The sequence below is a fragment of the Populus euphratica genome, unplaced genomic scaffold, assembly GCF_000495115.2.
Source record: "Populus euphratica unplaced genomic scaffold, PopEup_1.0 scaffold91.1, whole genome shotgun sequence".
In the NCBI taxonomy this organism is placed as follows: Eukaryota; Viridiplantae; Streptophyta; class Magnoliopsida; order Malpighiales; family Salicaceae; genus Populus; species Populus euphratica.
In genome coordinates, this window is record NW_011499917.1 from 96,849 (window position 1) to 119,381 (window position 22,533).

The window sequence follows — 22,533 nt, forward strand, 5'->3', positions numbered from 1 at the left end:
AAACCTAAGCCCATCATATATAGGTTTTTTTTGGATTTTTTAAAATTGGCTTACATTAAATCGAGCTTTAAAATTTTCTTTTTAAACCAATAAACCAAATTTTTTCTAGAGAAGTTCAAGACAAAAACTTCCTTGAAGGAGCTAGGTGAAGGATGATTATCTTTAATATCCAAAACAACTCCTTTATAGTTTTCCATTGTCATTAATCCCATTGATCTTAACCGTCACCATAAATAGTCACCACAATAAAAAAAAACTAAAAATAAAAAGGAAGGAAAGATAAGAATAAGAAAAGGATAGAAGTGACAAAAATGTGCAAAGCTCATTCAACAACCCAACAACCCACCAGAAAGGAAGATTAGAAAATTAGAAAATGAAGATTGAGAATTAATTGAGAGGAAGATTGAAAATTTATCTGGGGCAAGGTGACAACTTTTTATGAGAGGCACCCTTAATGTTAGGGTTAGATTACAATTTAACTATTTACAACTCAAAGATTTTTATAATTTTTAGCTTTTAATGGGTTCAGTTTGGTTTGTGTTGGTTTCTAGTTCAAAACTGAAATCGAACCAAACCTATTAAAATTTATGGTTTTGACAATCGGTTTTTCATTTAGGTTTGGTTTTTTTAGTTAATTTTTATTCGATTTTCTCAATCAATTGATTATTTTAAACACCCTATTGGTAGGGACGCTAGACCCAGGTTACTTGGACGTGGAAGGGGATATTATATCCAAAGAATATAGGTCTTGCTATTATTGTTGTTGTTATTATTATTATGATTATTATTATTGTTCTTGTTCTTGTTCTTATTAAATTTGAAAAATAATATTATTATTATTGAAGAAAAACCATAGATCTGGTTTAAAGGGTATAATTAAAAACTATAAGAATTTGGGTTAGGAGTGTTTAATATTATTATTGATGTTATAAATAATATTATTTTTATTATTACTGATATTATTAATAAATTTGAAAAAAAATATTATTACTATTGTAAAAAAAACCATAGATTTTATTTGAAGAATAAAATTATTATTATTATTCAATTAAAAAAAATATTATTACTATTAAAAAATAACTATAGATTTAACTTGAAGAGAAAAAAATAAAATTAATATTATTATTACTAATAATAAAAATATCAATTTGGATTTAGTATTCCGATCAAGTCCAAAATTTTTAAATTTAGCATGTTTATTAGATTCAAGTCGCGTGGACCTAGCAAGCTATTAGGTTAAATTTGAATACTAAATTTTTTATAAATTTAACTTTTAATTATTATTGCAATAACAATTTATATTATTTATGAATCAATGAGCAACAACACATAAACCCTCTATCTGGTATCATTATCATTTCAACTCAAAATTCCTCATTACCAAAAGCAGACAAAACCGTGTCGGATTCTTATTTGTATAATACAATTACAAATATACACTTTCAGGTATATCCTTTTTCCTCATTATTAACTATGGCTTTCCTCTTCGTATACTACAATTACAAATTAATATTTTGTATTTCTTTTTTTTATTCTATAATTTATTTATATGTGTATGATTTAACATGCTTATTACACTCATTGTTTAAATATATTTATTTTTATGTCATAAGATTTAGAGATTTTTTTTTTCATAAATATTACATGACATGTGCGAGGGCGCTTTAATCCTGGTTCATGGCCTTACTTGGACCTTTATTGACAGATTTTTTTATCCATGTATCCTTCAATAAATATTGACATAAAAATCTAATTGATATATAATAAGAGAATAATAAAAAGTATTATAATGAGATTTAAAATAACAAATTATATAGTGATGTAATATTTTTATCAATAAAATAATTGACGAAGTCACTGATAAAATAATTTTATTAATATATAAATTATTTAGGTCTGGAAGGGAGTATCATATCTAGGAAACGTGAGTTCCATCATCATTATTATCATCATTATTTTTATTTTTAATGATGTAATATTTTTATCGATAAAATAAGAGTTACTGATAAAATAATTTTATTAATATATAAATTATTTAGGTCTGGAAGGAAGTATCATATCTAGAAGTATTATATCTACGGAAACGTGAGTTCCATCGTCATTATTATCATCATTATTTTTATTTTTATTAATATTATTAGATTTTAAAAAAATTATTACTATTAAATAAAAATCATAAATTTAATTTAAAGGGTAAAATTAAAAACTATAAAAACTTCAATTAGATATATTTAATAATAATATTTTTATTATTATTAATATTATTAATAAATTTTTTAAAAAATATTACTATTATAAAAAAACCATATATTTTATTTGAAGGGTAAAATTAACAATTATTATTATTATTATTATTATTATTAAATTTGAAAAAAAATATTACTATTGAAAAATAATAATAAATTTAATTTAAAAGATAAAATTATTATTTTTATTATTAATAATTTGAATCTAATATTTTAACCGAATCCAGGCTCTTCAGCCTAGCATGACTGCTACATTCAGGTCATATAGATTTAGCATATTATTAAGTTAAATTTAAATATTAAAACGTTCACAAATCTAATTTTTAACTGTTATTATAATAATAATTTATATTATTTACGTATCGGTTGGCAACAACGCGCATGCCATCTATTTAATATCATTACTATATCAACTCAAAATTGCTCATTACCGAAAGTAAACAAAACCCCGTCGGATTCCTATTCATATAATACAATTACAAATATACACCTTCAGGTATATCCTTTTTTCCTTGTTACCCATGACTTTCCTCTTCGCATGCTACAATTATAAATTAATATTTTGTATTTCTTTTGTTATTCTATAATTTATTTATATAAATATCAATTTAGCATGCTTATAACATTCATTATTTAATTATATTTATTTTTTTATCTTAAGATTTAATGCATTTTTTTCATAAATATTACATGAAATATGCAAACAAGTAAAATTTAAAACCATGACTTCCCGGTACAGTTCTGAAATTTAGTCCAATCTAAACTTAGATTATGTCAATTCAATTAAAAAACTCAAAATTTATTTTAATATTATATTATTTTATAAATTTATGCTAACTTGATCATTTTTATGAAGTTCTTCAACCTAATGTCCTGTAATTGGTTTTTGAATTATAAATATGTTTGTTATTATAGTGTAAAATATTTTTTAAATATTTTTTATCTAAAAATAAGAGTCCAAATTGTAGCAACAACAAACAAGCCCGAATCTATCTTCCAGCCCGAGCACTATTCAAAAAAATTAATTTAATACTTTTTTACATCAAATACACTTCACAAAAAATACAAAATAAATAATTATTAGACCCGAGATGTTCATGGGCTTCGGTAAATGTCACGTTAACCGAAAAAACAACACAATCACCGCCGGCCCATTGTAAACTCAATGGCCACCCGTCTCACCATCTGCCACGTGGCATTCCAAAAAATTTAAAAAATACTAGTAGGCCCCACTATCAACCCCCGACAACTCGCTCTCCTACAAACCTAACCTAACAAAGTCCACTATTTCTCCCTCCAAAAAAAACGCTCTCGTTTCGCCGTCGACATATTCGGCGAAATTAATTTGTTCCCTTATTTATTATTTATTATTTATTTTTATTTAATTTTAAGCAACCTATCCGTTACATATTTTAACTCATCTTCCGCGAGGTTGATGCATTTATTATATCCGCCCGATCTACACCGTGATCCGTGTCAACGAAAAAATTAACCTCTAACTAACAGGTACTTGCTTAGTCAATACATTATACTGCATTCCATTTTTTCTCCCTAATTGCAGTCAAATCCTCTCTCGTGATTTTATTTTCTAGGCTTTCTGATGTTTTTATTGAAATGCGAAGGTTTTTATCAGGTGTGACTATCTGTAGGCAAAGTTGTTGATGCGGTGATCAGTTTGATTTGATCGAGTGAAATTCATCTGTTTGAATCAATTTCCGTCTACTGAGATGTCGGGTCCACTGGATCGATTCGCCAGGCCTTGTAAGTTTTTTTTTTTTTTCATTTTGATTTTGTTGACTGGTTTTAGGGTTTCTCTGGAAGTTTCTTACCGTTAAGTTCTTTTTTTCTTTACATTTTTTATGTGTTGATCGCTTTTAAATATAACAATTTAGCTTAATTTTCACTGTTTATGTTTTTAATTCAAAATGGTTTTAATTATGGTTTTTCGTTTTTTGTCACTTCAGCTTAATTTTTTTATATTTTCCTTTGGCTTTAAGTTGTAATTTTTTTACTGGTAAACATTAGTTTTTTGTAGTTTTTATTTTTTTAATTGAGTTTTATTACTTTACTGTACTGGAATTAAAATTGACGCCATCGATTTTGATATGGCATAAAAAAGATCTTTTTTTTGTTTATATTTGTGTGGTAGGTTTTGAGGGATTTTCTGGAAATGATGAGCGGAGAGAGAGGAAATCTGATTTTGAGAACTCTGAGGATGAGAGGAGAACGAGAATTGGGTCGCTGAAAAAGAAAGCCCTTAATGCATCTACCAAGTTCAAGCATTCTTTGAAGAAGAAAAGCAATAGGAGAAAGAGTGATGGAAGGGTTAGCTCTGTTTCGATTGAGGATGTCCGAGATGTTGAGGAATTACAGGCTGTCGATCAATTTAGACAGGCTTTGGTGATGGATGAGTTATTGCCAGAAAAACATGATGACTATCATATGATGTTGAGGTAATCTGTTGTGATCCTACCCGTAATGAATTCTGTGCTTTTTCGATCTCTTATGTTGGTTCTGTGGTTGATAAATGATAAAGGCTGATAACCTTACATGATTTATGCCCTTCAGGTTCTTGAAAGCAAGGAAATTTGACATTGAAAGGGCAAAGCACATGTGGGCTGATATGCTTCAATGGAGAAAGGAATTTCGTACTGACACCATCATGGAGGTAACCATGTTATTTGACAATTTGCTTGAAATGGCTTTGCTATTTGACATTTTTCCCTTTTCACCAAAATTTTCCATGCATGTCTCAGGATTTTGAATTTAAAGAGTTGGAAGAAGTTTTGAAGTATTATCCTCATGGCAATCATGGTGTGGATAAAGAGGGGAGACCTATTTATATAGAAAGACTGGGAAAAGTTGAGCCTAACAAACTTATGCAGGTTACAACTATGGACCGGTACGTGAGGTACCATGTGCGGGAGTTTGAGAAAAGCTTTACAATTAAGTTTCCAGCTTGTACTATTGCTGCAAAGAGGCATATAGATTCAAGCACAACTATTTTAGATGTTCATGGCGTGGTATGTCACTTGTAACATTGCAGCGCATGTTTATCAAGATTTCAGCCATTAATTTCTTCTTTTCATTGTAAATCATTTAGGGACTCAAGAACTTTAACAAGTCAGCACGGGATCTCATTATGCGCCTCCAGAAGATTGATGGTGACAATTACCCTGAGGTCTGTAATATAGTTTTTGTTGTTTTGATTAATTCCTCGTGTGAAGTGTTTACTTTCTTGGGTACTTGAAGCTGGATTTCTTGCGTTTCATTTATTGATGCAGACACTCCATCAAATGTTCATTATCAACGCTGGTCCTGGATTTAGGCTGTTGTGGAACACTGTAAAGACTTTTCTAGATCCCAAAACAACATCCAAGATTCACGTATGTTAAGATTTCTAGCTCCTATATATTGCACTTTCCTGATATCTGCTTGCTATAATTTTTTAATTACCATGTGTTTTTGTTTTTTGGAACCTATTAGGTTCTTGGAAACAAGTACCAGAACAAACTGCTTGAGATAATTGATGCTAGGTAAAATGAGTTGGGAATTAGCTGTATAATACATATCTGTTTTGTAACTTCTCTGCATGATTCTCATTCAACCTTTTATTTTGAATTTCTCGATATTTAATAAAACAAATGTTTGTGTTCTTACTAACCAGAACTTTGCAATTTTTGCAGTGAATTGCCAGAATTTCTGGGTGGTACTTGCACATGTGCTGATCAGGGGGGTTGCCTTCAGTCTGATAAGGGACCATGGAAAAACCCTGAAATATTGAAGGTCATTTACTGGACTTTAATTTATGTGATGTGCAAGCTGTTATAGTTTTTAGATCGTTCTGCCACCCATAGGGGTGTATGGACTAATTTGTGTTAAATGAACACAAAAAAAAAAAAAAGAATTTTGATCACTTTTATGTTGTTGCAGATGGTTCTTAATGGTGAACCACGTCGAGCCAGGCAGGTTGTAAAAGTGCTAAACAGCGAAGGCAAGGTTATTGCTTATGCTAAGCCACGGTATCCAATGGTAAGATTTTCTCTATCTTCATCTTTAATATTGTCGCATGTGTATCTTGTTTTACATAACTTTAGCACGTTGCTTTGTATCATGAAGCAGTTTAAAGGTAGTGATACATCCACTGCGGAATCAGGATCTGAAGCTGAAGATATCGCATCCCCTAAAACATTGAAAAGTTACTCCCATCTTCGACTGACTCCTGTTCGTGAAGAGGTAGGTTTATTATTCTGGAGTTTGTTATGTGCTATTTTGAGGTGCTGCTATTGGAATATTGTTTTTAATGATAGTTATTTTGCATGGTCAAAATGAATGATGAAGTGACATGGGCATGGAGGTTGAATTCTGTTTTAAAATGTTTGTTTTTCGTACTTATTCTAGTAATTTCTCTCTATATTTCCCTGGGAACATCCCCTGCACGCTCTTAAATATTTCTGCTTTGGTTAGTTGCAAAGTGAAAACGCATGTGCTCAAAATGAGACCTGGATGTAGTGACAATTTTCGTTTATACCATCTAAAGTAAGTAACCAAGTGTGGTATCTACCAAATTGATCAAGTGTTGAGGCTTGATCTTCTCTTATTTATTTATGTTAATTTTCTTTGTTGAATTGTCAGGCTAAGATAGTCGGAAAGGCAGGATATGGTGGTAGCTTCCCAGGGTATGATGAATACGTACCTATGGTTGACAAAGCTGTTGATGCTGGATGGAAAAATCCAGCAGCCGTCCAGAGGCCTGTTTCCAAAGGTCAGCAATTATATTCTATTGTTCACTGTATCATGTTTATTTCTCTTTGCTGTGTTCTTGTCTGGAGCCTCTGCTAAGTATGTTGCTTACAATGCTGTCACCTCATCTAATTGTATGAGAGCAGGGACCCCGTGAATCATTTACACACATGGATTTTGACACGAGTACAATGCACAATCCTCTCCCTTTTTACATTTTGATAGTTTAGCACCGACTTAAAGTACATGTGATTTGAAATAGGTCATTAGGGTTTCTTAAAATTGTTGCATGTTTTTTAGAAAGAATAAGGTTGAATCAACCACCCATTTAAAGAAGGGCTTAGATGGCATCATAGAATGGCCATTTTGATTTAGGTTTCTGCTTTATGCCTTAGGCATTTGACCTCGTTAGTTGTGGTTGCTGGCAACTTTTTGCATCTGCCACCTAATATTGGAGTTTTCTGTTCTTTGTTCAAGCAGAAGTAAAAAAAATAAATCCATCTGTGCTTAGTAAATGTTTCACAGTGATGCAACTGATGCAAGGAATCAACTCAAGTGTAGTTTTTTTATTTTATTCTTTGCTGTGTTTAATATGCTCCATGTATGTATGTTTATTTGATTTAATGCATTCCCATTTGTGCCTCGTAAATGTCTCCCACTGATACAGCAGATGCAGTGAATCAACTTTTGTGATGTTTTGATTTCAGCCTTTTCTGTTGTTTACTTTTGATTTTAGTCTTTCCCATGTTTAATGTGCTCCATATAACACATTTATTTGATTTAATGCATTATCTTTTTATCCATATCTCGTATTTAGTAGATCGTGAAATTTGAAATTTCTGATGCAGCAACAATCACCCTGCCCAACACTGAAAGGACTCCAGAAGGTGTTCGTGTTCGAATTTTCATAGCAGTTATGGCTTTCTTCATGACACTTCTCAGTCTCTTTCGCTCACTGGCATTCCAAGTAACCAAAAGGCTTCCCCACACCTTACCTGATTGTGATCAGAGTTCTCCTGAACCTGCCCTTGATGCAACTCAAAAAGAGGAGTGCTGTCTGCCTTCACCAACTGCTGCTTTCACTGAGACAGACCACCTCTCCTCTGTATTGAAAAGGCTAGGTGAGCTCGAGGAGAAAGTTAATACACTTCAAGCAAAGCCATCAGTGATGCCTTACGAGAAAGAGGAATTACTGAATGCTGCTGTTTGTCGCGTGGATGCTTTGGAAGCAGAGCTAATTGCAACTAAAAAGGTTTGATCGCTCTTTAGGCCAGAATTTCATTTTTACTAGCAGAAACATTGATTTCATTACTGCTCTTTTTCCATCAGGCAATCGTGTTGTTTAATACCAAATCTGGGAGCTTGCATTCAAGAAACTTTTGCATGTAGCATGTGATGGTGTTTTGGTAAATTTTTTTGTTATCTGGCATCTGCTGCCATTGTGATCATTCTCTTAGCGTAATATCAGAAGCAATTCCACTCGTTTTCTGTTTGTTGCTTTGAAGAGTAGTTTTTAAGTCTTGTTTTCACATGCATATGCACATCTCCATGATCTCATTGTATACCATTCAGTGCCTTACCCCTGTATGGCTTGGGCAATTTATATTGTTGAGGCCAGTTTATCAATGACATGCAAACTCTAATAACTAATTAGCTTCTGTTTCGCATCTAACCCACATTATCATGGGGTTTCATCTGCTTCCTGAGCAGGCTCTATTGAATAGTTCATGTAATGTCAGCAGTCTTTCTTGGCCAAAGTTTAATTTTCGTCTACATGCACTTAGTTTGTTTTAACTAGTGCTTCTGTTTCGCATCTAATCCACATTATCATTGGGTTTCATCTGCTTCCTGAGCAGGCTCTATATGAAGCTTTAATGAGGCAGGAAGAATTGCTAGCATACATTGACAGTCAGGAGGAGGCCAAGTTCCACCGGGTAGGGAGACACATCTCTGTTTTATTTCTATACGGGAAATACATTTTTTTGCTTAACTACGTGGCTAACTCTGTTCTTCCTGCACATCAGAAAAAGAAGTTCTGCTGGTAAGCTTTTTTGCCAAGGGAGAATGAGAGATCATGATTGCGCTCTTGTCCGGTACTTAAATCTGTTATTTCTATACGAGTGTCTGACATCCGATCGCAAATGTTGTCTCTCCGGGATATGCTTTCAAAATTAATGTACTTCTCTGTCGCCGAGTGTAGAATACAGACCTTGTTGCGAGGGGGTTTGCATGAGCAGTTTGTCTTCTAAAATCTTGTTTGGGACCTGTGTGTGATATATAGTCATTGACTTCAACGTATCTATTTCCAATCTCGATCTCCGAAGAGAATACTGCATCACATATTTAATCTTCATTCATGTTTTTATCTTTATTACCATATATTTATCTTGACGTTAAAGTTGACTACTATTTTTTTCAAAGAAGTTGAATTATTTTTATTGGTCTACGTCTTTTTATTACCATATATTTGTGTGAAGACAAAACAGGCTTGACGTTAAAGTTAACTACTATTTTTTTCAAAAAAGTTGAATTATTTTTATTGGTCTACGTCTCTAAGGTAAATTTTGGTATAATGACAGAAATATAGAATTTATTTTGATTTCATTTAAAGTTAAAACTTCAGTTAATCTCAACCCTTGCATTGCCCTAAACATCCGTGTGGTAATGAGGTAAAATGTATATCAATCCAACAACGGAATGCTCTCATCACACTGAAAGGGTGGGTCGGTGTTTGTATAATTTACAGAATCATGAGGATGATTTTATAATAACCATATAATATACATGGACTTTGAGTTGGTGTTATAAAAAGCAAACAAGGTCTGAAAACACAATATACATGGACTTTGAGTTGTTATAAAAAGCAAACAAGGTCTGAAAACACTCGGGTATCATGGGGCTAAAAATCTCTGCGGCCGCCATTGTCTATCTATCGCCTCAACAGCATGAACTCTTGATTCAAAATCCAAAAATCTGGAAGTATGAACAGACATTAAATTAGAAAATGCATGCATGAATCAGTTTTGCTGAGCAATTTCAGAGATGCGTAAACTTACACTCCTTTTCTTCCTTTTCTTTTCGATGTAGGCTAGGAGTTCCTGCTGTTTTGCAACTGCATCCTCAAGTGCCTGTACAAGAAAAAACATAACGAAAGAAATCAGCTCGAACATTACACAAGGCTGATATTTTCATACAGGCAACAGCTCCGGATAAAATGAAAGAAAATGGAGGCTTTTCTTTTCGATGTAGGCTAGGAGTTCCTGCTGTTTTGCAACTGCATCCTCAAGTGCCTGTACAAGAAAAAACATAACGAAAGAAATCAGCTCGAACATTACACAAGGCTGATATTTTCATACAGGCAACAGCTCCGGATAAAATGAAAGAAAATGGAGGTACCGTCTTGACCATTGATAGCTCTTGCTCTAGGGAATCTGCTCGCTTGATTGCAGCATTCAGCATGTCCTCTTTCTCAGCGGGCATGGCTTGAGGTTTTGAACTGAGAACACCCAGCTTCTCTTCCATTTCAGCCATGCGCAGCATTATGTTCTTGTATTCAGAAGAAGAGATGGATGTTGCTGCCAACACGTGGCTTTTAGCCATCTCATCAGCGTAGTAGACTTGACTGCCATAAGCAGCAACCTCGGCAAGTTTCCTAGGCATGTTGCGTGATATGCGAACCATGGTGACAATTCCCATCACAACAGTCAGTATCCCATTTAATATCTGAGTGCTCCCTCCTTGAGCCTTGCAAGCACCATGTACTGGGGGGCATTCTGTGGCATTGATAGGCAGCAGAAGTCTGTTCATATGAATTCTAGAAATAATCCAAAAGTTTGGCACTGCCTTAAAACGTTCCCTTCTCTATTTCAAAACATGAACGACTTAAAAGAAGTGTTAAAATCATAGGATTTCCAAACGAAGGATTCCTGTGGTTTTGACAAGGCTAAAACCGATTTTACGAGAGGTATGCTACACGTGGACGGATTATGTACCTTTAGAGCGCTCATCTCTATTATTCAATGGTGTAGGCCAAGCAGTATCGATGGTCCTTTTCACCATTGGAATCGAGTTCTCATAGTCTTGGTCGCTACTGCACCTCTTGCTCAAGGGAGACTGCAATATAAAGAGAACATCAGAAATGAAGATATGATACCAAGGAATCCCATCGATCGGACTCAAATCCTCATAACTTACTTCAGGAACTGGAGAAAGAATTGCATGTTCTACATGATTCTTTGGATAGCCATAATCAGCAGCATCAACAGTTGCTTCTTTGCTGAAAGAAATGTTTTTCTTCGTGTTGCCAGACAACAAAGAAAATGTTAAACAATCGATCAATGGCTTAAAATCTGGTGTCTATGATGCGAGTAGAGGTCACAAGATTATGAATACCTTTATGCATGGCTGATCATCCTCGGAGATTCCTTTCTCATGAATTCCTGAAAATGTTTTCCTGTGGCATTTGGCTTCACCATTGCGAACCATCTGGGTCATCGAAATGAAAGAAAAATACGTGATTTATCTTTTGTATTATAAAATGCTTGGCAAGCGAAGAATTGGTAATCAACAGAAAAATCATAAGTCGCAGCAATTGTACCTTTAAGATGTCGGGATCATTCCATGGACCCTTATCAGAACGCATACAACCACCGTTGTCGGCACAGGTGCAAGTACCACCAAAAATCTCCGGCAGCTCACTGGTTGAAGTCCAGAAAAAAAGAGGGCACCTTGAGTTTCAGAAGCGGAGTGCAAAGGGCATTGGAAAAGTGAAGTTTCATGTCATCAACAATGAACTTACCTAGCATCAATTGCTTCAAGCAACTTGCTCTGGTATTTGTTACCCAGAAACTGATAAAAAAAATAGTGGCAACAAATTAGTGACACTACAACGATGGATTAGTTTGGATCATGTATAGAATTTCATTTTTTTTTAATATCTGAGATCAATAGATGGATGCTTACATGGATTTTTTGGGCAGTCTTGGGGTCAATGAACTGTTTAACAGTGCTCCACAAAAGCCTGAATCCAGGACCACCATTGATGATGAACATCCGATTTAAGGTCTACAATAATGAGGAAATTCGAATAGCATTAGCTGAAACGAGAATCATTTATTCATCTAAGGAAAGACGGCAAGCAGAAAATAAATTTAAAACAATTAAACTGATTACCTCAGGGTAATTGTCACCATCAATCTTTGAAATGCGGCCAATAAGTTCCCTTGCAGTTTTGGTGAATTGCTTAAGCCCCTGATAATGAACTTTTTTGTCAGCGTTCTTCAAATAGTGTAACAAGCAAACATAATGCAATTCAATATCTCATGTCTGTCTATTTACTAGCAGCAGCAGTCCTCACTTACCACTCCTTGCACATCCAAAATAGTGGTGCTCTGATCAATGTGTTTCTTTGCTGCGATTGAACAGGCCGGAAACTTGACATGGAAGGTTTTCTCAAACTCCTGTACATGGTATTTCATATACCGATCCAATGTCGTGACCTGTATAAGCTTGTTAGCATCAATCTCACCCAGTCTTTCAATGTAAACTGGTCTTCCTTCCTTATCAATTCCATGATATCCTTGAGGATAGTGTTTCAAGACTTCATCGATTTCCTTGAACTCAAAGTCCTGAAAGAACCCAAAAGCACAGACATTCATGAACTACCATACTTCATGGTGACATTCTTAATCTTTTATGTAAATAAGTAGGTTACCTCCATGATTGTGTCAGCACCGAATTCCTTCCTCCAACTAAGCATATCAGACCACATTTGCTTTGCTTTCTCAATATCAAATTTCCCGGCCCTTAAAAATCTGTATCATGAGACAACATGTGATCGACCCAAGCAGTTGGATCGAGTCAAAGAAGTATTTTTAATGAAAGCTGAGCATGCCATTCTAAACATTAACGACTGAAAAATGAAAACTAACCTTAGCATCATATGGTGATCATCATGCTTAGAGGGTAGTAGTTCATCCAAAATAAGTGCTTGGCGAAACGCATCCACTGCCTGTAATTCCTCAGCATCAAGGTCATCCTCAATTGAAATAGACATTACTCTACTGTGTCTGCGTCCTTTCTTTGTCAAGGAATTCCTGAACTTGTTCGAGGCACTAATTGCCTTCTTCTTCAATGATCAACGATCCAAGCTTGGTCTTCCTATCATCCTCGGAGTATTCAGCGTCGGATTTCTCAAGACCTGTTTAAATCATAGATAATGAAATGCAAGAACTTCGAAACTTTTAATGGAACTACTTTCTCAGGCATATTTCATACTAACTCATTATAAAGAAAGAAGCTGTTCAGCAGAGGAATGTGTTATTCTCCTTCCTGCATATTTCCTTTCCAAAGATTCTATAGACCATCGCGTGCATATTTTCATGTTCCAAAGTTTTAATAAACCATTGCATGCATATTTTCATGACTGTCAAAGAACCAAAAGAATGGCCTATCTTATAAGCACTAATCCATGTTAAGTTTTAGAGCACTTACCCCCTTTGATATCTCGATCAAGCGGTCCAGACATAGTATCAGCCATGGCTAAATTTTGGAATGGTGGTGACCTATTTGTGATTTCCGTCGTACCAGGATAATCAAGCACTTCGTAAATTATGGCCCTCGCGAAGAATATTGTCAGGCCTACAACCATGTCAAAAGGAAGGGAAAAAATTCAGCAAGGAGACGGATCCAATGCAACAGAAAGTACTTCAATTTTATTATTTTTTCCCAACCTGTAAATCCTGGCAATCAAAGTGCTCTGAAAACAGATGCATCATTTTAGGCTTATAATTGGCAAGAGTAGCGAGGAAGATCAGAACGTTCAAAAATGAAAATTAAGACATAGTAGGAAACTAATTCAATGAAAATCATATTAATTTCTTTCAGACAAAGAAGCCCGGAAATATTAGGAAGGGAAATAATAGCAGGAAATTGAGAAATGATTAAGGTAAAAAGTCCACGACATTATGCACATCTTGTAATCGTATGCAATTACAGGAGCTTAATGGCCCTACAAGGACACCACATCAGTATGTTCTTATTTTTGTGTCTGAATGTTGACCTGAAGATACCACTTAACCATAAAACCTTCCTCCTGATGGCCTTGCTACACAGGGACGTTAAAAGTTTAACAATTAGAGTCAAACCCACACATGTGTAGGTATCTGAACACTTCAAAATGTATGTATTCCAGAGACACAAAATTAACGAAACAGGACCATTATCCATAAGAAAAGCACACATCGCTCAATCCATGCAAATGAAAGAGCTAATTGCTAAAAAGGGTTGGTAAACAATATCAAAAAGTGCAAGGACTTGAAGCTGGAACAAGGTTTTTCAAATGAATATGGAAGAGAAAGTTAAAAAAAGAGGAAAAAGAAATTACCTTTTGGCAAGACTGCAGGGAAAGAACCCGAAGGGTGCAAATAAGAGGGATATTTAACACCCGTATCAGTCTCTCACATAGGTGGTTCTAACTTCTAATTATAAATTGGACAGCGAAGATGATATTGACAGAATTAGAAATAAAGAAATTTATAGCTTGTTATCATGTCTTCTATTGACATGTTTTCATCTAACATCTGTCGGCAGTATCAATCTCTCAGTTCAGATAAGAGAGATACAAGCAAATCCCTTCAATCTTGGATTAACTGACTTCGCATAACGTCTTCTCCTTTTTGCCGGCAAGATTTCCTCCTCCTTTTTTAGATGGTACTCTAATAACATTAATTCATTACAAACCAATTTCATCAAAATCTTATGAATTGAAGAATTCCACTCCCTTGTAGATCTCATAAATCTGGTGGTTGGCATTTAATGGGAAGAATGTTTTTAGTAAATTTTCTTTTTCTTTTTTCAGCATTGTTCCTATATACTTACTCATCTATCTTTAGCTAATCTTTTCCGTTTGCTGCTGCTCTCTGCTAGTGGATTTTTGGTTATATCCTTTATTCGATCCAGATACCCTTAAGACATCTGTTACTGATCGTGGTTGGCGCACAACTTCTACGAGCAGTCACCATAAATTCTCATTTCATGTCTCTGTCTAATGTGTGATAAGGCTGGTAAGCTTACTAGGAGCGGTGGATATACATGGTTGAAGATGGATGATTCAGTCCATGTGCTTGCTGATAATAATCACACAAGCTTTTCGACATTTTACAATAAATTGCGTAGAGTTTGTGGTGGTCTGAGTTGGGAAGCAGAAGTCAATTGCTTGTTTGTGGAGCTCCACTAAGGCTACAACCATTTCCTCACTGCTCTAATTGATTAAAAAAGAAAAACCCTGCAATTGAAGACTGCAACCACTTCATTATAGCTCTGATGGGTCCATGAAGAAGACCGGGCCTTCTATATAAAAAGAAATCTTGAAATGACATGAAGTCAATTCCTTCTCCGATTATCTCCGAGAAAAAAAGAAAAAAGGAAATTGAAACCATCGCTATTCCAGTGGTAACAACTTCAGATTAAAAAAATTATTTTTTCTATAATTTTAAATTTATGTTAATTATTAATATAATAATCATTAAATATTCACATAATTTTTTAAAATTTATGAAATTAATTGAGATATACAAATTAATTTAAACACTCATATTAATAAATAAAAAAACAAAAAAAAACCGAGCCTGTTCTTTGTTCCCATACACAACTTATTACTATTCATTACAATATTATAATTATTATACTGCTGACTTAGTCACTTGATCTTTTAACTTGGTTTTAAGGATAGGTTCATCTTTTCATCGTGATATAAACGAGTCGTGTAAAGTTATTTTTATAATTATGTTTTTTTATTTAACATTTAAATCTCTCATTTAACCCTTTAATTAAATAATTCAATGTCTACTGTCTTAGATCTTCTCGCCAACATTTGCAAAATTCCAGAACAACCTTTTAACTTATTCTTTATTCAAATTTAGTTTTTTTTTCTTTTTATTATAATTTTTTTATTTTAAATGGTCTATAAATTTGGTGTATTTTTTTAATTTCACTTCTATTATATATTTTTTTAATTTGATTCTCATTTTTTTATTTTTATTTTTTTTGTTTTGATTCATTCTTTAAATTGATTTTTTTATCAAATTAAATCTATTTTTTTATTGTTAATTTTTTTTGGCATTGACAAGTTTTTATTTGGGATCATTTTTTAAATTGGTTTTGTTTTTTTGATTCATCCTCCCTTGTTTTATTTTATTTATTTTGTTCAAGTTCACTTAGTTTTTACATATTTTTCAATTTCATCCTCCATAGTTTTTTTAATCTTTAAAACTTGGTCCTTGTTCTTTTAATTAATATTTTATTTTATTTAGAATTATTTATTTTATTACTTGTTCTTTTAATTAATATTTATTTTATTTAGAATTATTTATTTTATTTTTTTATTAAATTAAATTTGATCCTTATTCTTAATTGATTTAATGTTTGATTTTTTTTATGAATGTTTTTTTCCTTTAAGTTTTTTATTGGAATTAAAAGTATAATTGAATAAAAAAAATAAAAGTACAATAAAAAGTAAATTTTAGGATGAAAAGTACAAAATTTATATCAAATGACTTAGAGCAAGTCCAACCCAGGTGCTAAACGGAGAGAAAGAAAAAACAAACAATATTATGTCTTTTCTTTACATCTTTTTCATGCACTTAGGAAAATCTAAACAAAATGGTTTTTTAACGTTTCAATTATAAGAATACTATTCCTATATATATCTTGCAAAAATACCACAATATTATCAAATGTAGTAGTATATTTTTACTCCTTTTTTTCTTTTTAATTTCCTTTTCAAAATTTATATTTTTTTTGTTTGTTTTATATGAGGTTATTCATATTTTATAGTTTGATAAATTCATCCAGGTTGATTCAATTTTTAAAAAAAAAATTTATTTTTTAATATCAGATTGATCAAGAATTGCTAGGATTATTTCTAATCTTGTAAAGTCAACTAAGTTATATTGAATTATTAAAATAATTGTGTATTAAATATAAGGTTGATTCAATTTTTAAAAAAAAAATTTATTTTTTAATATCAGATTGATCAAGAATTGCTAAGATTATTTCTAATCTTGTAAAGTCAACTGAGTTATATTAAATTATTAAAATAGTTGTGTATTAAATATATTAAAATATAATCTATTTTTCTAAATGAGTTTTTAAAGTTAAAATTTATATAAATAAAAAAACTATATTTATAATATTCAAACAACTATATTACAAATTTAAATTTGACTTTTCTAAATATCATCATCTTACTCCAAACATGTTCATGTAATCATTTTAAGCAGCTATGGTTTCACATAAATCATATAATTATATGAATTTTTTTAAAATATATTCTACAAGTAAAAATATATATTTTTGTGCAATTTGTAAATACAGAAACAAATTCTAGTTAAAATCTTAAAAAGTTATTGTTTATATAATAATTCTCATGAATAATTCTGGACAGTTAGATGTGAGTTTATTATAACTAAATAAAAATCTACCTTAAACAAATTACATAAATAATCTAATAAATTTATTTATAAACAAAGAAAACAAATATAGATCTAGAAGGAGATCTAGTCGCACCAAATCAAAATAATAATTTAAAATAATTATAAATTTTTTGTTTGATTGTTAGATTATATTTAATTTTTTATAAAAGTTTTTAAAGATTACTTCTCTTAGAGAAGCCGTGAAATTACTATTTTAATTGTTGAATTTTTAAATTTTAAAAATTTCACCTTAAAATCTTAATTTTAATAATTTTATAATTAAGATCACTTCTCTTAGAGAAGCCATGAAATTACTATTTTAATTATTGAATTTTTAAATTTTAAAAATCTCACCCTAAAATCTTAATTTTAATAATTTTATAATTTTAATCATATATCAATTAATCAATTTAATAAACCAATCAATAAGACCTAAATTTTGATGGATATTATAATTTACCACCACAAAATTAATTAAAATTTTGTCACTATTCTCGACCCCAACATCTAAAATATATTATTTCTTTCATTTCACCATTTATTTACAGCCCAATTTATCCCATTAATTTCCACCCAAATTTTTTTTTGACTTTCTGTTGACTCTGTAAAACCCTAAAAATACAAACTCTTTTCCGACACTCACTTCTCTATCAATGGCGACTGCTACAGATCTCTCTCAGTCACGCTTCATTTCCAAAACCCTAACTCACTCCCTAAATCAAAACCTATTTTCCAAAAAATCAAATTTTCCCTTTAAACTAACAAAAAAAAACTCTCCCAAACCCCTTTCTCTCAAGGCAGTTATTTCCCAACAAAACCCCGCTACAACCACAGCACAGGAAATCACACAGTTTAAGCATTGTTTCACCAAATCCAAAGATGGGTTTCTCTGCTGTGAGAACCTTAAGGTTCAGGAGATTATGGAGAATGTTGAGAAGAGACCGTTTTATTTGTATAGTAAGCCACAGATTACTAGAAATGTTGAGGCTTACAAGGATGCCTTACAAGGACTGAATTCTATTATTGGTTATGCTATTAAGGCTAATAATAATTTGAAGATTTTGGAGCATTTGAGAGGGTTGGGTTGTAGTGCTGTTTTGGTAAGTGGTAACGAGCTTAGATTGGCTCTTCGGGCCGGTTTCGATCCCACAAGGTATGTTTATGATGATTTAATTGTGCATCTGGGGAGAGACTGTCTTTTTATGTGTTTTGGGTTATTAGAAGACCAGGCCTTGTTTTCTCTCATGTATTCTAACTTAAAAGTATAGCGTGTCTTTTTATGAGTATTTTTTTTTTGTTGGAAGATTGAGTTGAGACATTTTTTGCTTCTTTTTTGTTTCGTGCCAGTTTTGAAATTTTAACCGTGGCGTGCCAAACTTAAATGAGCTTGGTTTTGTGGTATTTAGTTTAGGATTTGCTCATTGTATTATAAAGGGCTAATTAGTGTTGTGTTTGTGGGAGTTTTTGTGTTGTCTGATGTGGTTTAAACGTGTGGATGAACAGGTGTATTTTTAATGGAAATGGGAAGCTGCTGGAGGATTTGGTTCTGGCTGCTCAAGAAGGTGTTTTTGTTAACGTGGATAGTGAATTCGATTTGGAAAATATTGTGGCTGCTGCTAGAATTGCTGGCAAGAAGGTCAATGTTCTACTTCGGATCAACCCAGATGTTGACCCTCAGGTATGCAATAGTTATCATGTGAGGAAGTGAGTTGATGGTAAAGAAATAGATACTAGAATGTTTGTTAATCCGGTCATGTTATTTGAAATGGGCACCAGAAAAGTTATAGCTAGTTTGTTGACTCGGTTAATTCATGGCCTAGGTAAACTTAGTTAGAAATTTGAAATAGGAACTGGAGCACCTCTGGATCTTTTAATATATCTCTTCAACAAGTTCCATAATGAGTATAACAGCCTAATTGTTCGATGGAGAGAAGAACCTCTGGATATTTTTGAGTCAATATTATATATGTTTAGAAAGTCCTTGGCACTCCTTAGTTAGAGGAATCATAAGTTGCCTCATTCTATTTTCAGCCTTGAAATTTCATGAACAAGAACTTCAGCCACTTGAATTGATAAGGCCACTGAAAAAGTTAGTTTAAAATTGTAGTTTTGATGGTCGGGATTCAGAGTTGATGTTTGATTTTTTCTATTTAGGAATTGATATGATCAACATTGATTTGTTTCAGTAAAGAGAGAAGTTCAACTCATGCTAAGTACTTTAGCTTTTCTAAAGTAATTCACATAGAACGAAGTCATATCTCTCTTCCTTCTGCTTTGGCACTCTGCATCATCAGTACAAGTAGTCATGGTCAACACCTTTTCCATCTGCTGCTGCTCCATAATGGAATCCCTGTTAATGCCACACCTCAACACTTCCTCTTTTTCATGCCTAACTTACTGCCTTAACAACATGGCAAGTGCTATTTTTGTCCATGCCTCAATACTGTTGGACAATTTATCTCTCTTCCCATCACCACCTCATCCAGCTCCATCATAATATATTTAATCCTTAACCCATGACAAGCAGGTCCTTTCATTCTGAAAAGTCAAGATGAGAAATTCTTCGACATTGTAGTTTGTGCTGATTAAGTTTCCAAAAGTATATGGTAAAGATTTTTGTGGAGGTTGCTGTGTTTGATTCATTTTTACAATCAAATACTTTGTGCTTGTATTCTTTAGGTCCATCCTTATGTTGCTACAGGGAACAAGAACTCTAAATTTGGTATAAGAAATGAAAAGTTGCAATGGTTTCTGGATGCTGTAAAGGCACACCATGATGAGCTGAAGCTCGTGGGGGCCCATTGCCATCTAGGATCAACCATCACCAAGGTATCCCAACAGAAAGCTGTTGCTATTTTTTTTTCCTTTCTACTAATTACTGGCTATGATGCTAGAAATATTCTTATAATTTATTATTCTTTCTTATCCTATTCAATTCTATTACCACCATTCAATTCTATTATCACCATTCTCCATTTTTCTGGGGCATATATACTTTCATGTGTTTTCTTTCTCTATACATACACTGCTATTAGTCACTGAATGCAAAGTTGAACATCTCTTTGCTATGTCTTTTAGGTGGACATATTCAGGGATGCTGCAGTTCTCATGATTAATTACATTGATGAAATCAGAGCTCAGGGCTTTGAAATTGATTACTTAAACATTGGAGGTGGTTTGGGTATAGATTATTATCATTCTGGTGCAGTCCTTCCTACTCCAAGAGATCTCATTGACACTGTAACGATCATATATCTAAATCGTGTTCAGTACACGCCAACATATGGAAATTCTTAATATTGACAGTATTGGTTGTTGGTTTAGGTTCGTGAACTGGTTCTCTCACGAGATCTCAATCTCATCATTGAACCTGGGAGATCGCTCATTGCAAATACTTGCTGCTTGGTGAATAGGGTCACTGGGGTTAAAACTAATGGAACAAAAAATTTTGTTGTGATAGATGGCAGCATGGCTGAACTTATCCGTCCTAGTCTTTATGATGCTTATCAAGTAAGTATCAGAACCTGATAAACCCTTCTCAATATTGAGTGTGTCATGTTTAACAGTAGAATAATCTACTTATTCTATGGTATTATGATGTCATTTTTTTTTTTATATATATTCTATCATCTGGAAGTGCCTTTTCATGTAGTGTGCTTTTACTCAATAGCAACACTTAGCTATCATAATGGTTTAGGCATCCCTTTTTGATCCAGTCTTACTGTCATATATTATATAATCCAGTAACATTTTTGTTTGTGGAATGACTCTGATTGTAGGGGGTACTGAATGATGCCCTTGAAAATGATTTGGGTGTCTGAAATATGTTTGACATTCTTTAGGGTTGGCAATGGTTGACTATTTCTCTAGGAAGGCCCCTTTTTATGATACAAGTAGCTGTGGATCTATTGCTATGGATAAACATAATATTTTATTAAAGTGAAGGAATTTGGCTTCCCTCAGACATGTACGTTGTTATATATATGTATGTTATCTCCCTGTTGGCTACAATTTCAAGTTACAAGGGGTGCCTTCTTTTTTTCCTCTTGATCATGTCATTACTAAAAGCTGTTCTCTTTCTTGCTTGGAGTTGACTCGTTTTTTTGTTTGGTTTCAGCACATAGAGCTTGTTTCTCCTGCATCACCCAAGGCTGAAGTTTCAACTTTTGATGTGGTTGGTCCTGTCTGTGAGTCAGCAGATTTCCTGGGAAAGGATAGAGAACTTCCAACTCCAGCCAAGGTTTTTTGTTCCTCCTCTTTCTTTTGTTGTGGTTTGCAGCAAGAATCTTCATTTTCTCATCAAGATTTTTTCTGCAGGGAGCTGGTTTGGTTGTTCATGATGCAGGTGCTTACTGCATGAGCATGGCATCGACATACAATCTCAAGATGCGACCTCCTGAGTACTGGGTATGAATTAACTTTTGATCTTGCAACACCTTGTGTTATAAATTATGATTGAACGTTTGTCTCACCAACACATTGTTTGTTTGCTAATGCATTAATGATTTATGCTGTTTAAATGATCTTTGGCTAGAAACATGGTTCTCAGAGCTTGAGTTTGTTTGTGTTTGTAGGTTGAAGATGATGGAACAGTGTCCAAAATTCGGCATGGGGAGACATTCGAAGGCCATATTCGGTTCTTTGAGGGTCTTTGATTGCAGACAGTAACCACTTCTACTGAGGCAATGAAACCTGATTTTTGCTTATATTGTGTTTTCTGCGTATCCCACCCTGCTGGTTATATCAATTCAAATATTCAATCAGCTGCTGGATTTATTCATTGCGTCAATTCCCAGCCTCTACAACTTAAATACTCATCAAGAGTTATATATATATGGGTTGTCACATCTACCACATTTTTAAACATTTAAACAGGCTTTCGAAAGAATTGAATCTAAGCTTGTGGGCTACGACGGTTTGTGCCGAGCTTTTCAAAGGCCGGTATTTGCATTGAATGCCCAATTGAAAATCAGAATCTACCAACTAGACCTCTTTGCAAAGCACTTCTCAACCTGTGTTCCTATAAATGATTTGAGGCCGTATGTAAATGTAAAGGCACAAAGCAATACATC

The 22,533-nt window shown here is 33.2% G+C and overlaps 2 protein-coding genes, 1 long non-coding RNA gene and 1 pseudogene across 7 annotated transcripts; 2 read left to right on the forward strand and 2 right to left on the reverse strand.

The window, feature by feature from the left end:
• Positions 1 to 371: 371 nt before the first annotated feature.
• On the reverse strand, positions 372 to 17,684 carry LOC105134682 (uncharacterized). The gene is made up of 3 exons (XR_844039.1): positions 17,672 to 17,684; positions 9,859 to 9,863; positions 372 to 450 (listed from the first exon to the last, which is right to left on the reverse strand). It is a non-coding gene; the product is annotated as an uncharacterized LOC105134682 (long non-coding RNA).
• On the forward strand, positions 3,588 to 9,298 carry LOC105134681 (phosphatidylinositol/phosphatidylcholine transfer protein SFH8-like). 4 transcript variants are annotated; one of them, XM_011039183.1, is made up of 15 exons: positions 3,588 to 3,752; positions 3,869 to 4,007; positions 4,396 to 4,699; positions 4,815 to 4,914; positions 5,003 to 5,269; positions 5,350 to 5,427; positions 5,531 to 5,632; positions 5,733 to 5,782; positions 5,933 to 6,032; positions 6,180 to 6,278; positions 6,366 to 6,482; positions 6,882 to 7,011; positions 7,838 to 8,241; positions 8,846 to 8,923; positions 9,014 to 9,298. In XM_011039183.1, exons 2-15 carry the CDS (start codon positions 3,974 to 3,976, stop codon positions 9,032 to 9,034), a joined length of 1,884 nt encoding a protein of 627 aa, XP_011037485.1. In that variant the 5' UTR covers positions 3,588 to 3,752; positions 3,869 to 3,973; the 3' UTR covers positions 9,035 to 9,298. The 4 variants fall into 4 exon arrangements, with proteins under 4 accessions (XP_011037485.1, XP_011037486.1, XP_011037487.1 ...); XM_011039184.1 differs by having other exon boundaries at positions 3,880 to 4,007; XM_011039185.1 differs by having other exon boundaries at positions 3,896 to 4,007.
• On the reverse strand, positions 9,926 to 15,206 carry LOC105134680 (phosphatidylinositol/phosphatidylcholine transfer protein SFH1-like; annotated as a pseudogene).
• Positions 17,685 to 18,044: 360 nt separating the features above from the next.
• Positions 18,045 to 22,276, forward strand: LOC105134683 (diaminopimelate decarboxylase 2, chloroplastic-like). Of its 2 annotated transcripts, XM_011039187.1 has the most exons (8): positions 18,045 to 18,614; positions 18,965 to 19,139; positions 20,141 to 20,290; positions 20,540 to 20,701; positions 20,786 to 20,971; positions 21,579 to 21,701; positions 21,779 to 21,868; positions 22,036 to 22,276. In XM_011039187.1, the coding sequence occupies exons 1-8, from the start codon at positions 18,115 to 18,117 to the stop codon at positions 22,114 to 22,116; spliced, it is 1,467 nt and encodes a 488-aa protein (XP_011037489.1). In that variant the 5' UTR covers positions 18,045 to 18,114; the 3' UTR covers positions 22,117 to 22,276. The 2 variants fall into 2 exon arrangements, with proteins under 2 accessions (XP_011037489.1, XP_011037490.1); XM_011039188.1 differs by lacking the exon at positions 20,786 to 20,971.
• Positions 22,277 to 22,533: the final 257 nt, after the last annotated feature.

What these genes read in the sequence shown, in the direction of transcription:
- LOC105134681 (XM_011039183.1), top strand. Translation starts at nt 3,974, where the DNA reads ATGTCGGGTCCACTGGATCGATTCGCCAGGCCTT. An exon ending in AAAACCCTGAAATATTGAAG is followed by an intron (nt 6,033 to 6,179) that starts GTCATTTACTGG and finishes ATGTTGTTGCAG; the next exon opens with ATGGTTCTTAATGGTGAACC. An exon ending in TGACTCCTGTTCGTGAAGAG is followed by an intron (nt 6,483 to 6,881) that starts GTAGGTTTATTA and finishes TTGAATTGTCAG; the next exon opens with GCTAAGATAGTCGGAAAGGC.
- LOC105134683 (XM_011039187.1), top strand. Translation starts at nt 18,115, where the DNA reads ATGGCGACTGCTACAGATCTCTCTCAGTCACGCTTCATTTCCAAAACC. An exon ending in TAGGATCAACCATCACCAAG is followed by an intron (nt 20,291 to 20,539) that starts GTATCCCAACAG and finishes TATGTCTTTTAG; the next exon opens with GTGGACATATTCAGGGATGC. An exon ending in CAAGAGATCTCATTGACACT is followed by an intron (nt 20,702 to 20,785) that starts GTAACGATCATA and finishes TTGTTGGTTTAG; the next exon opens with GTTCGTGAACTGGTTCTCTC.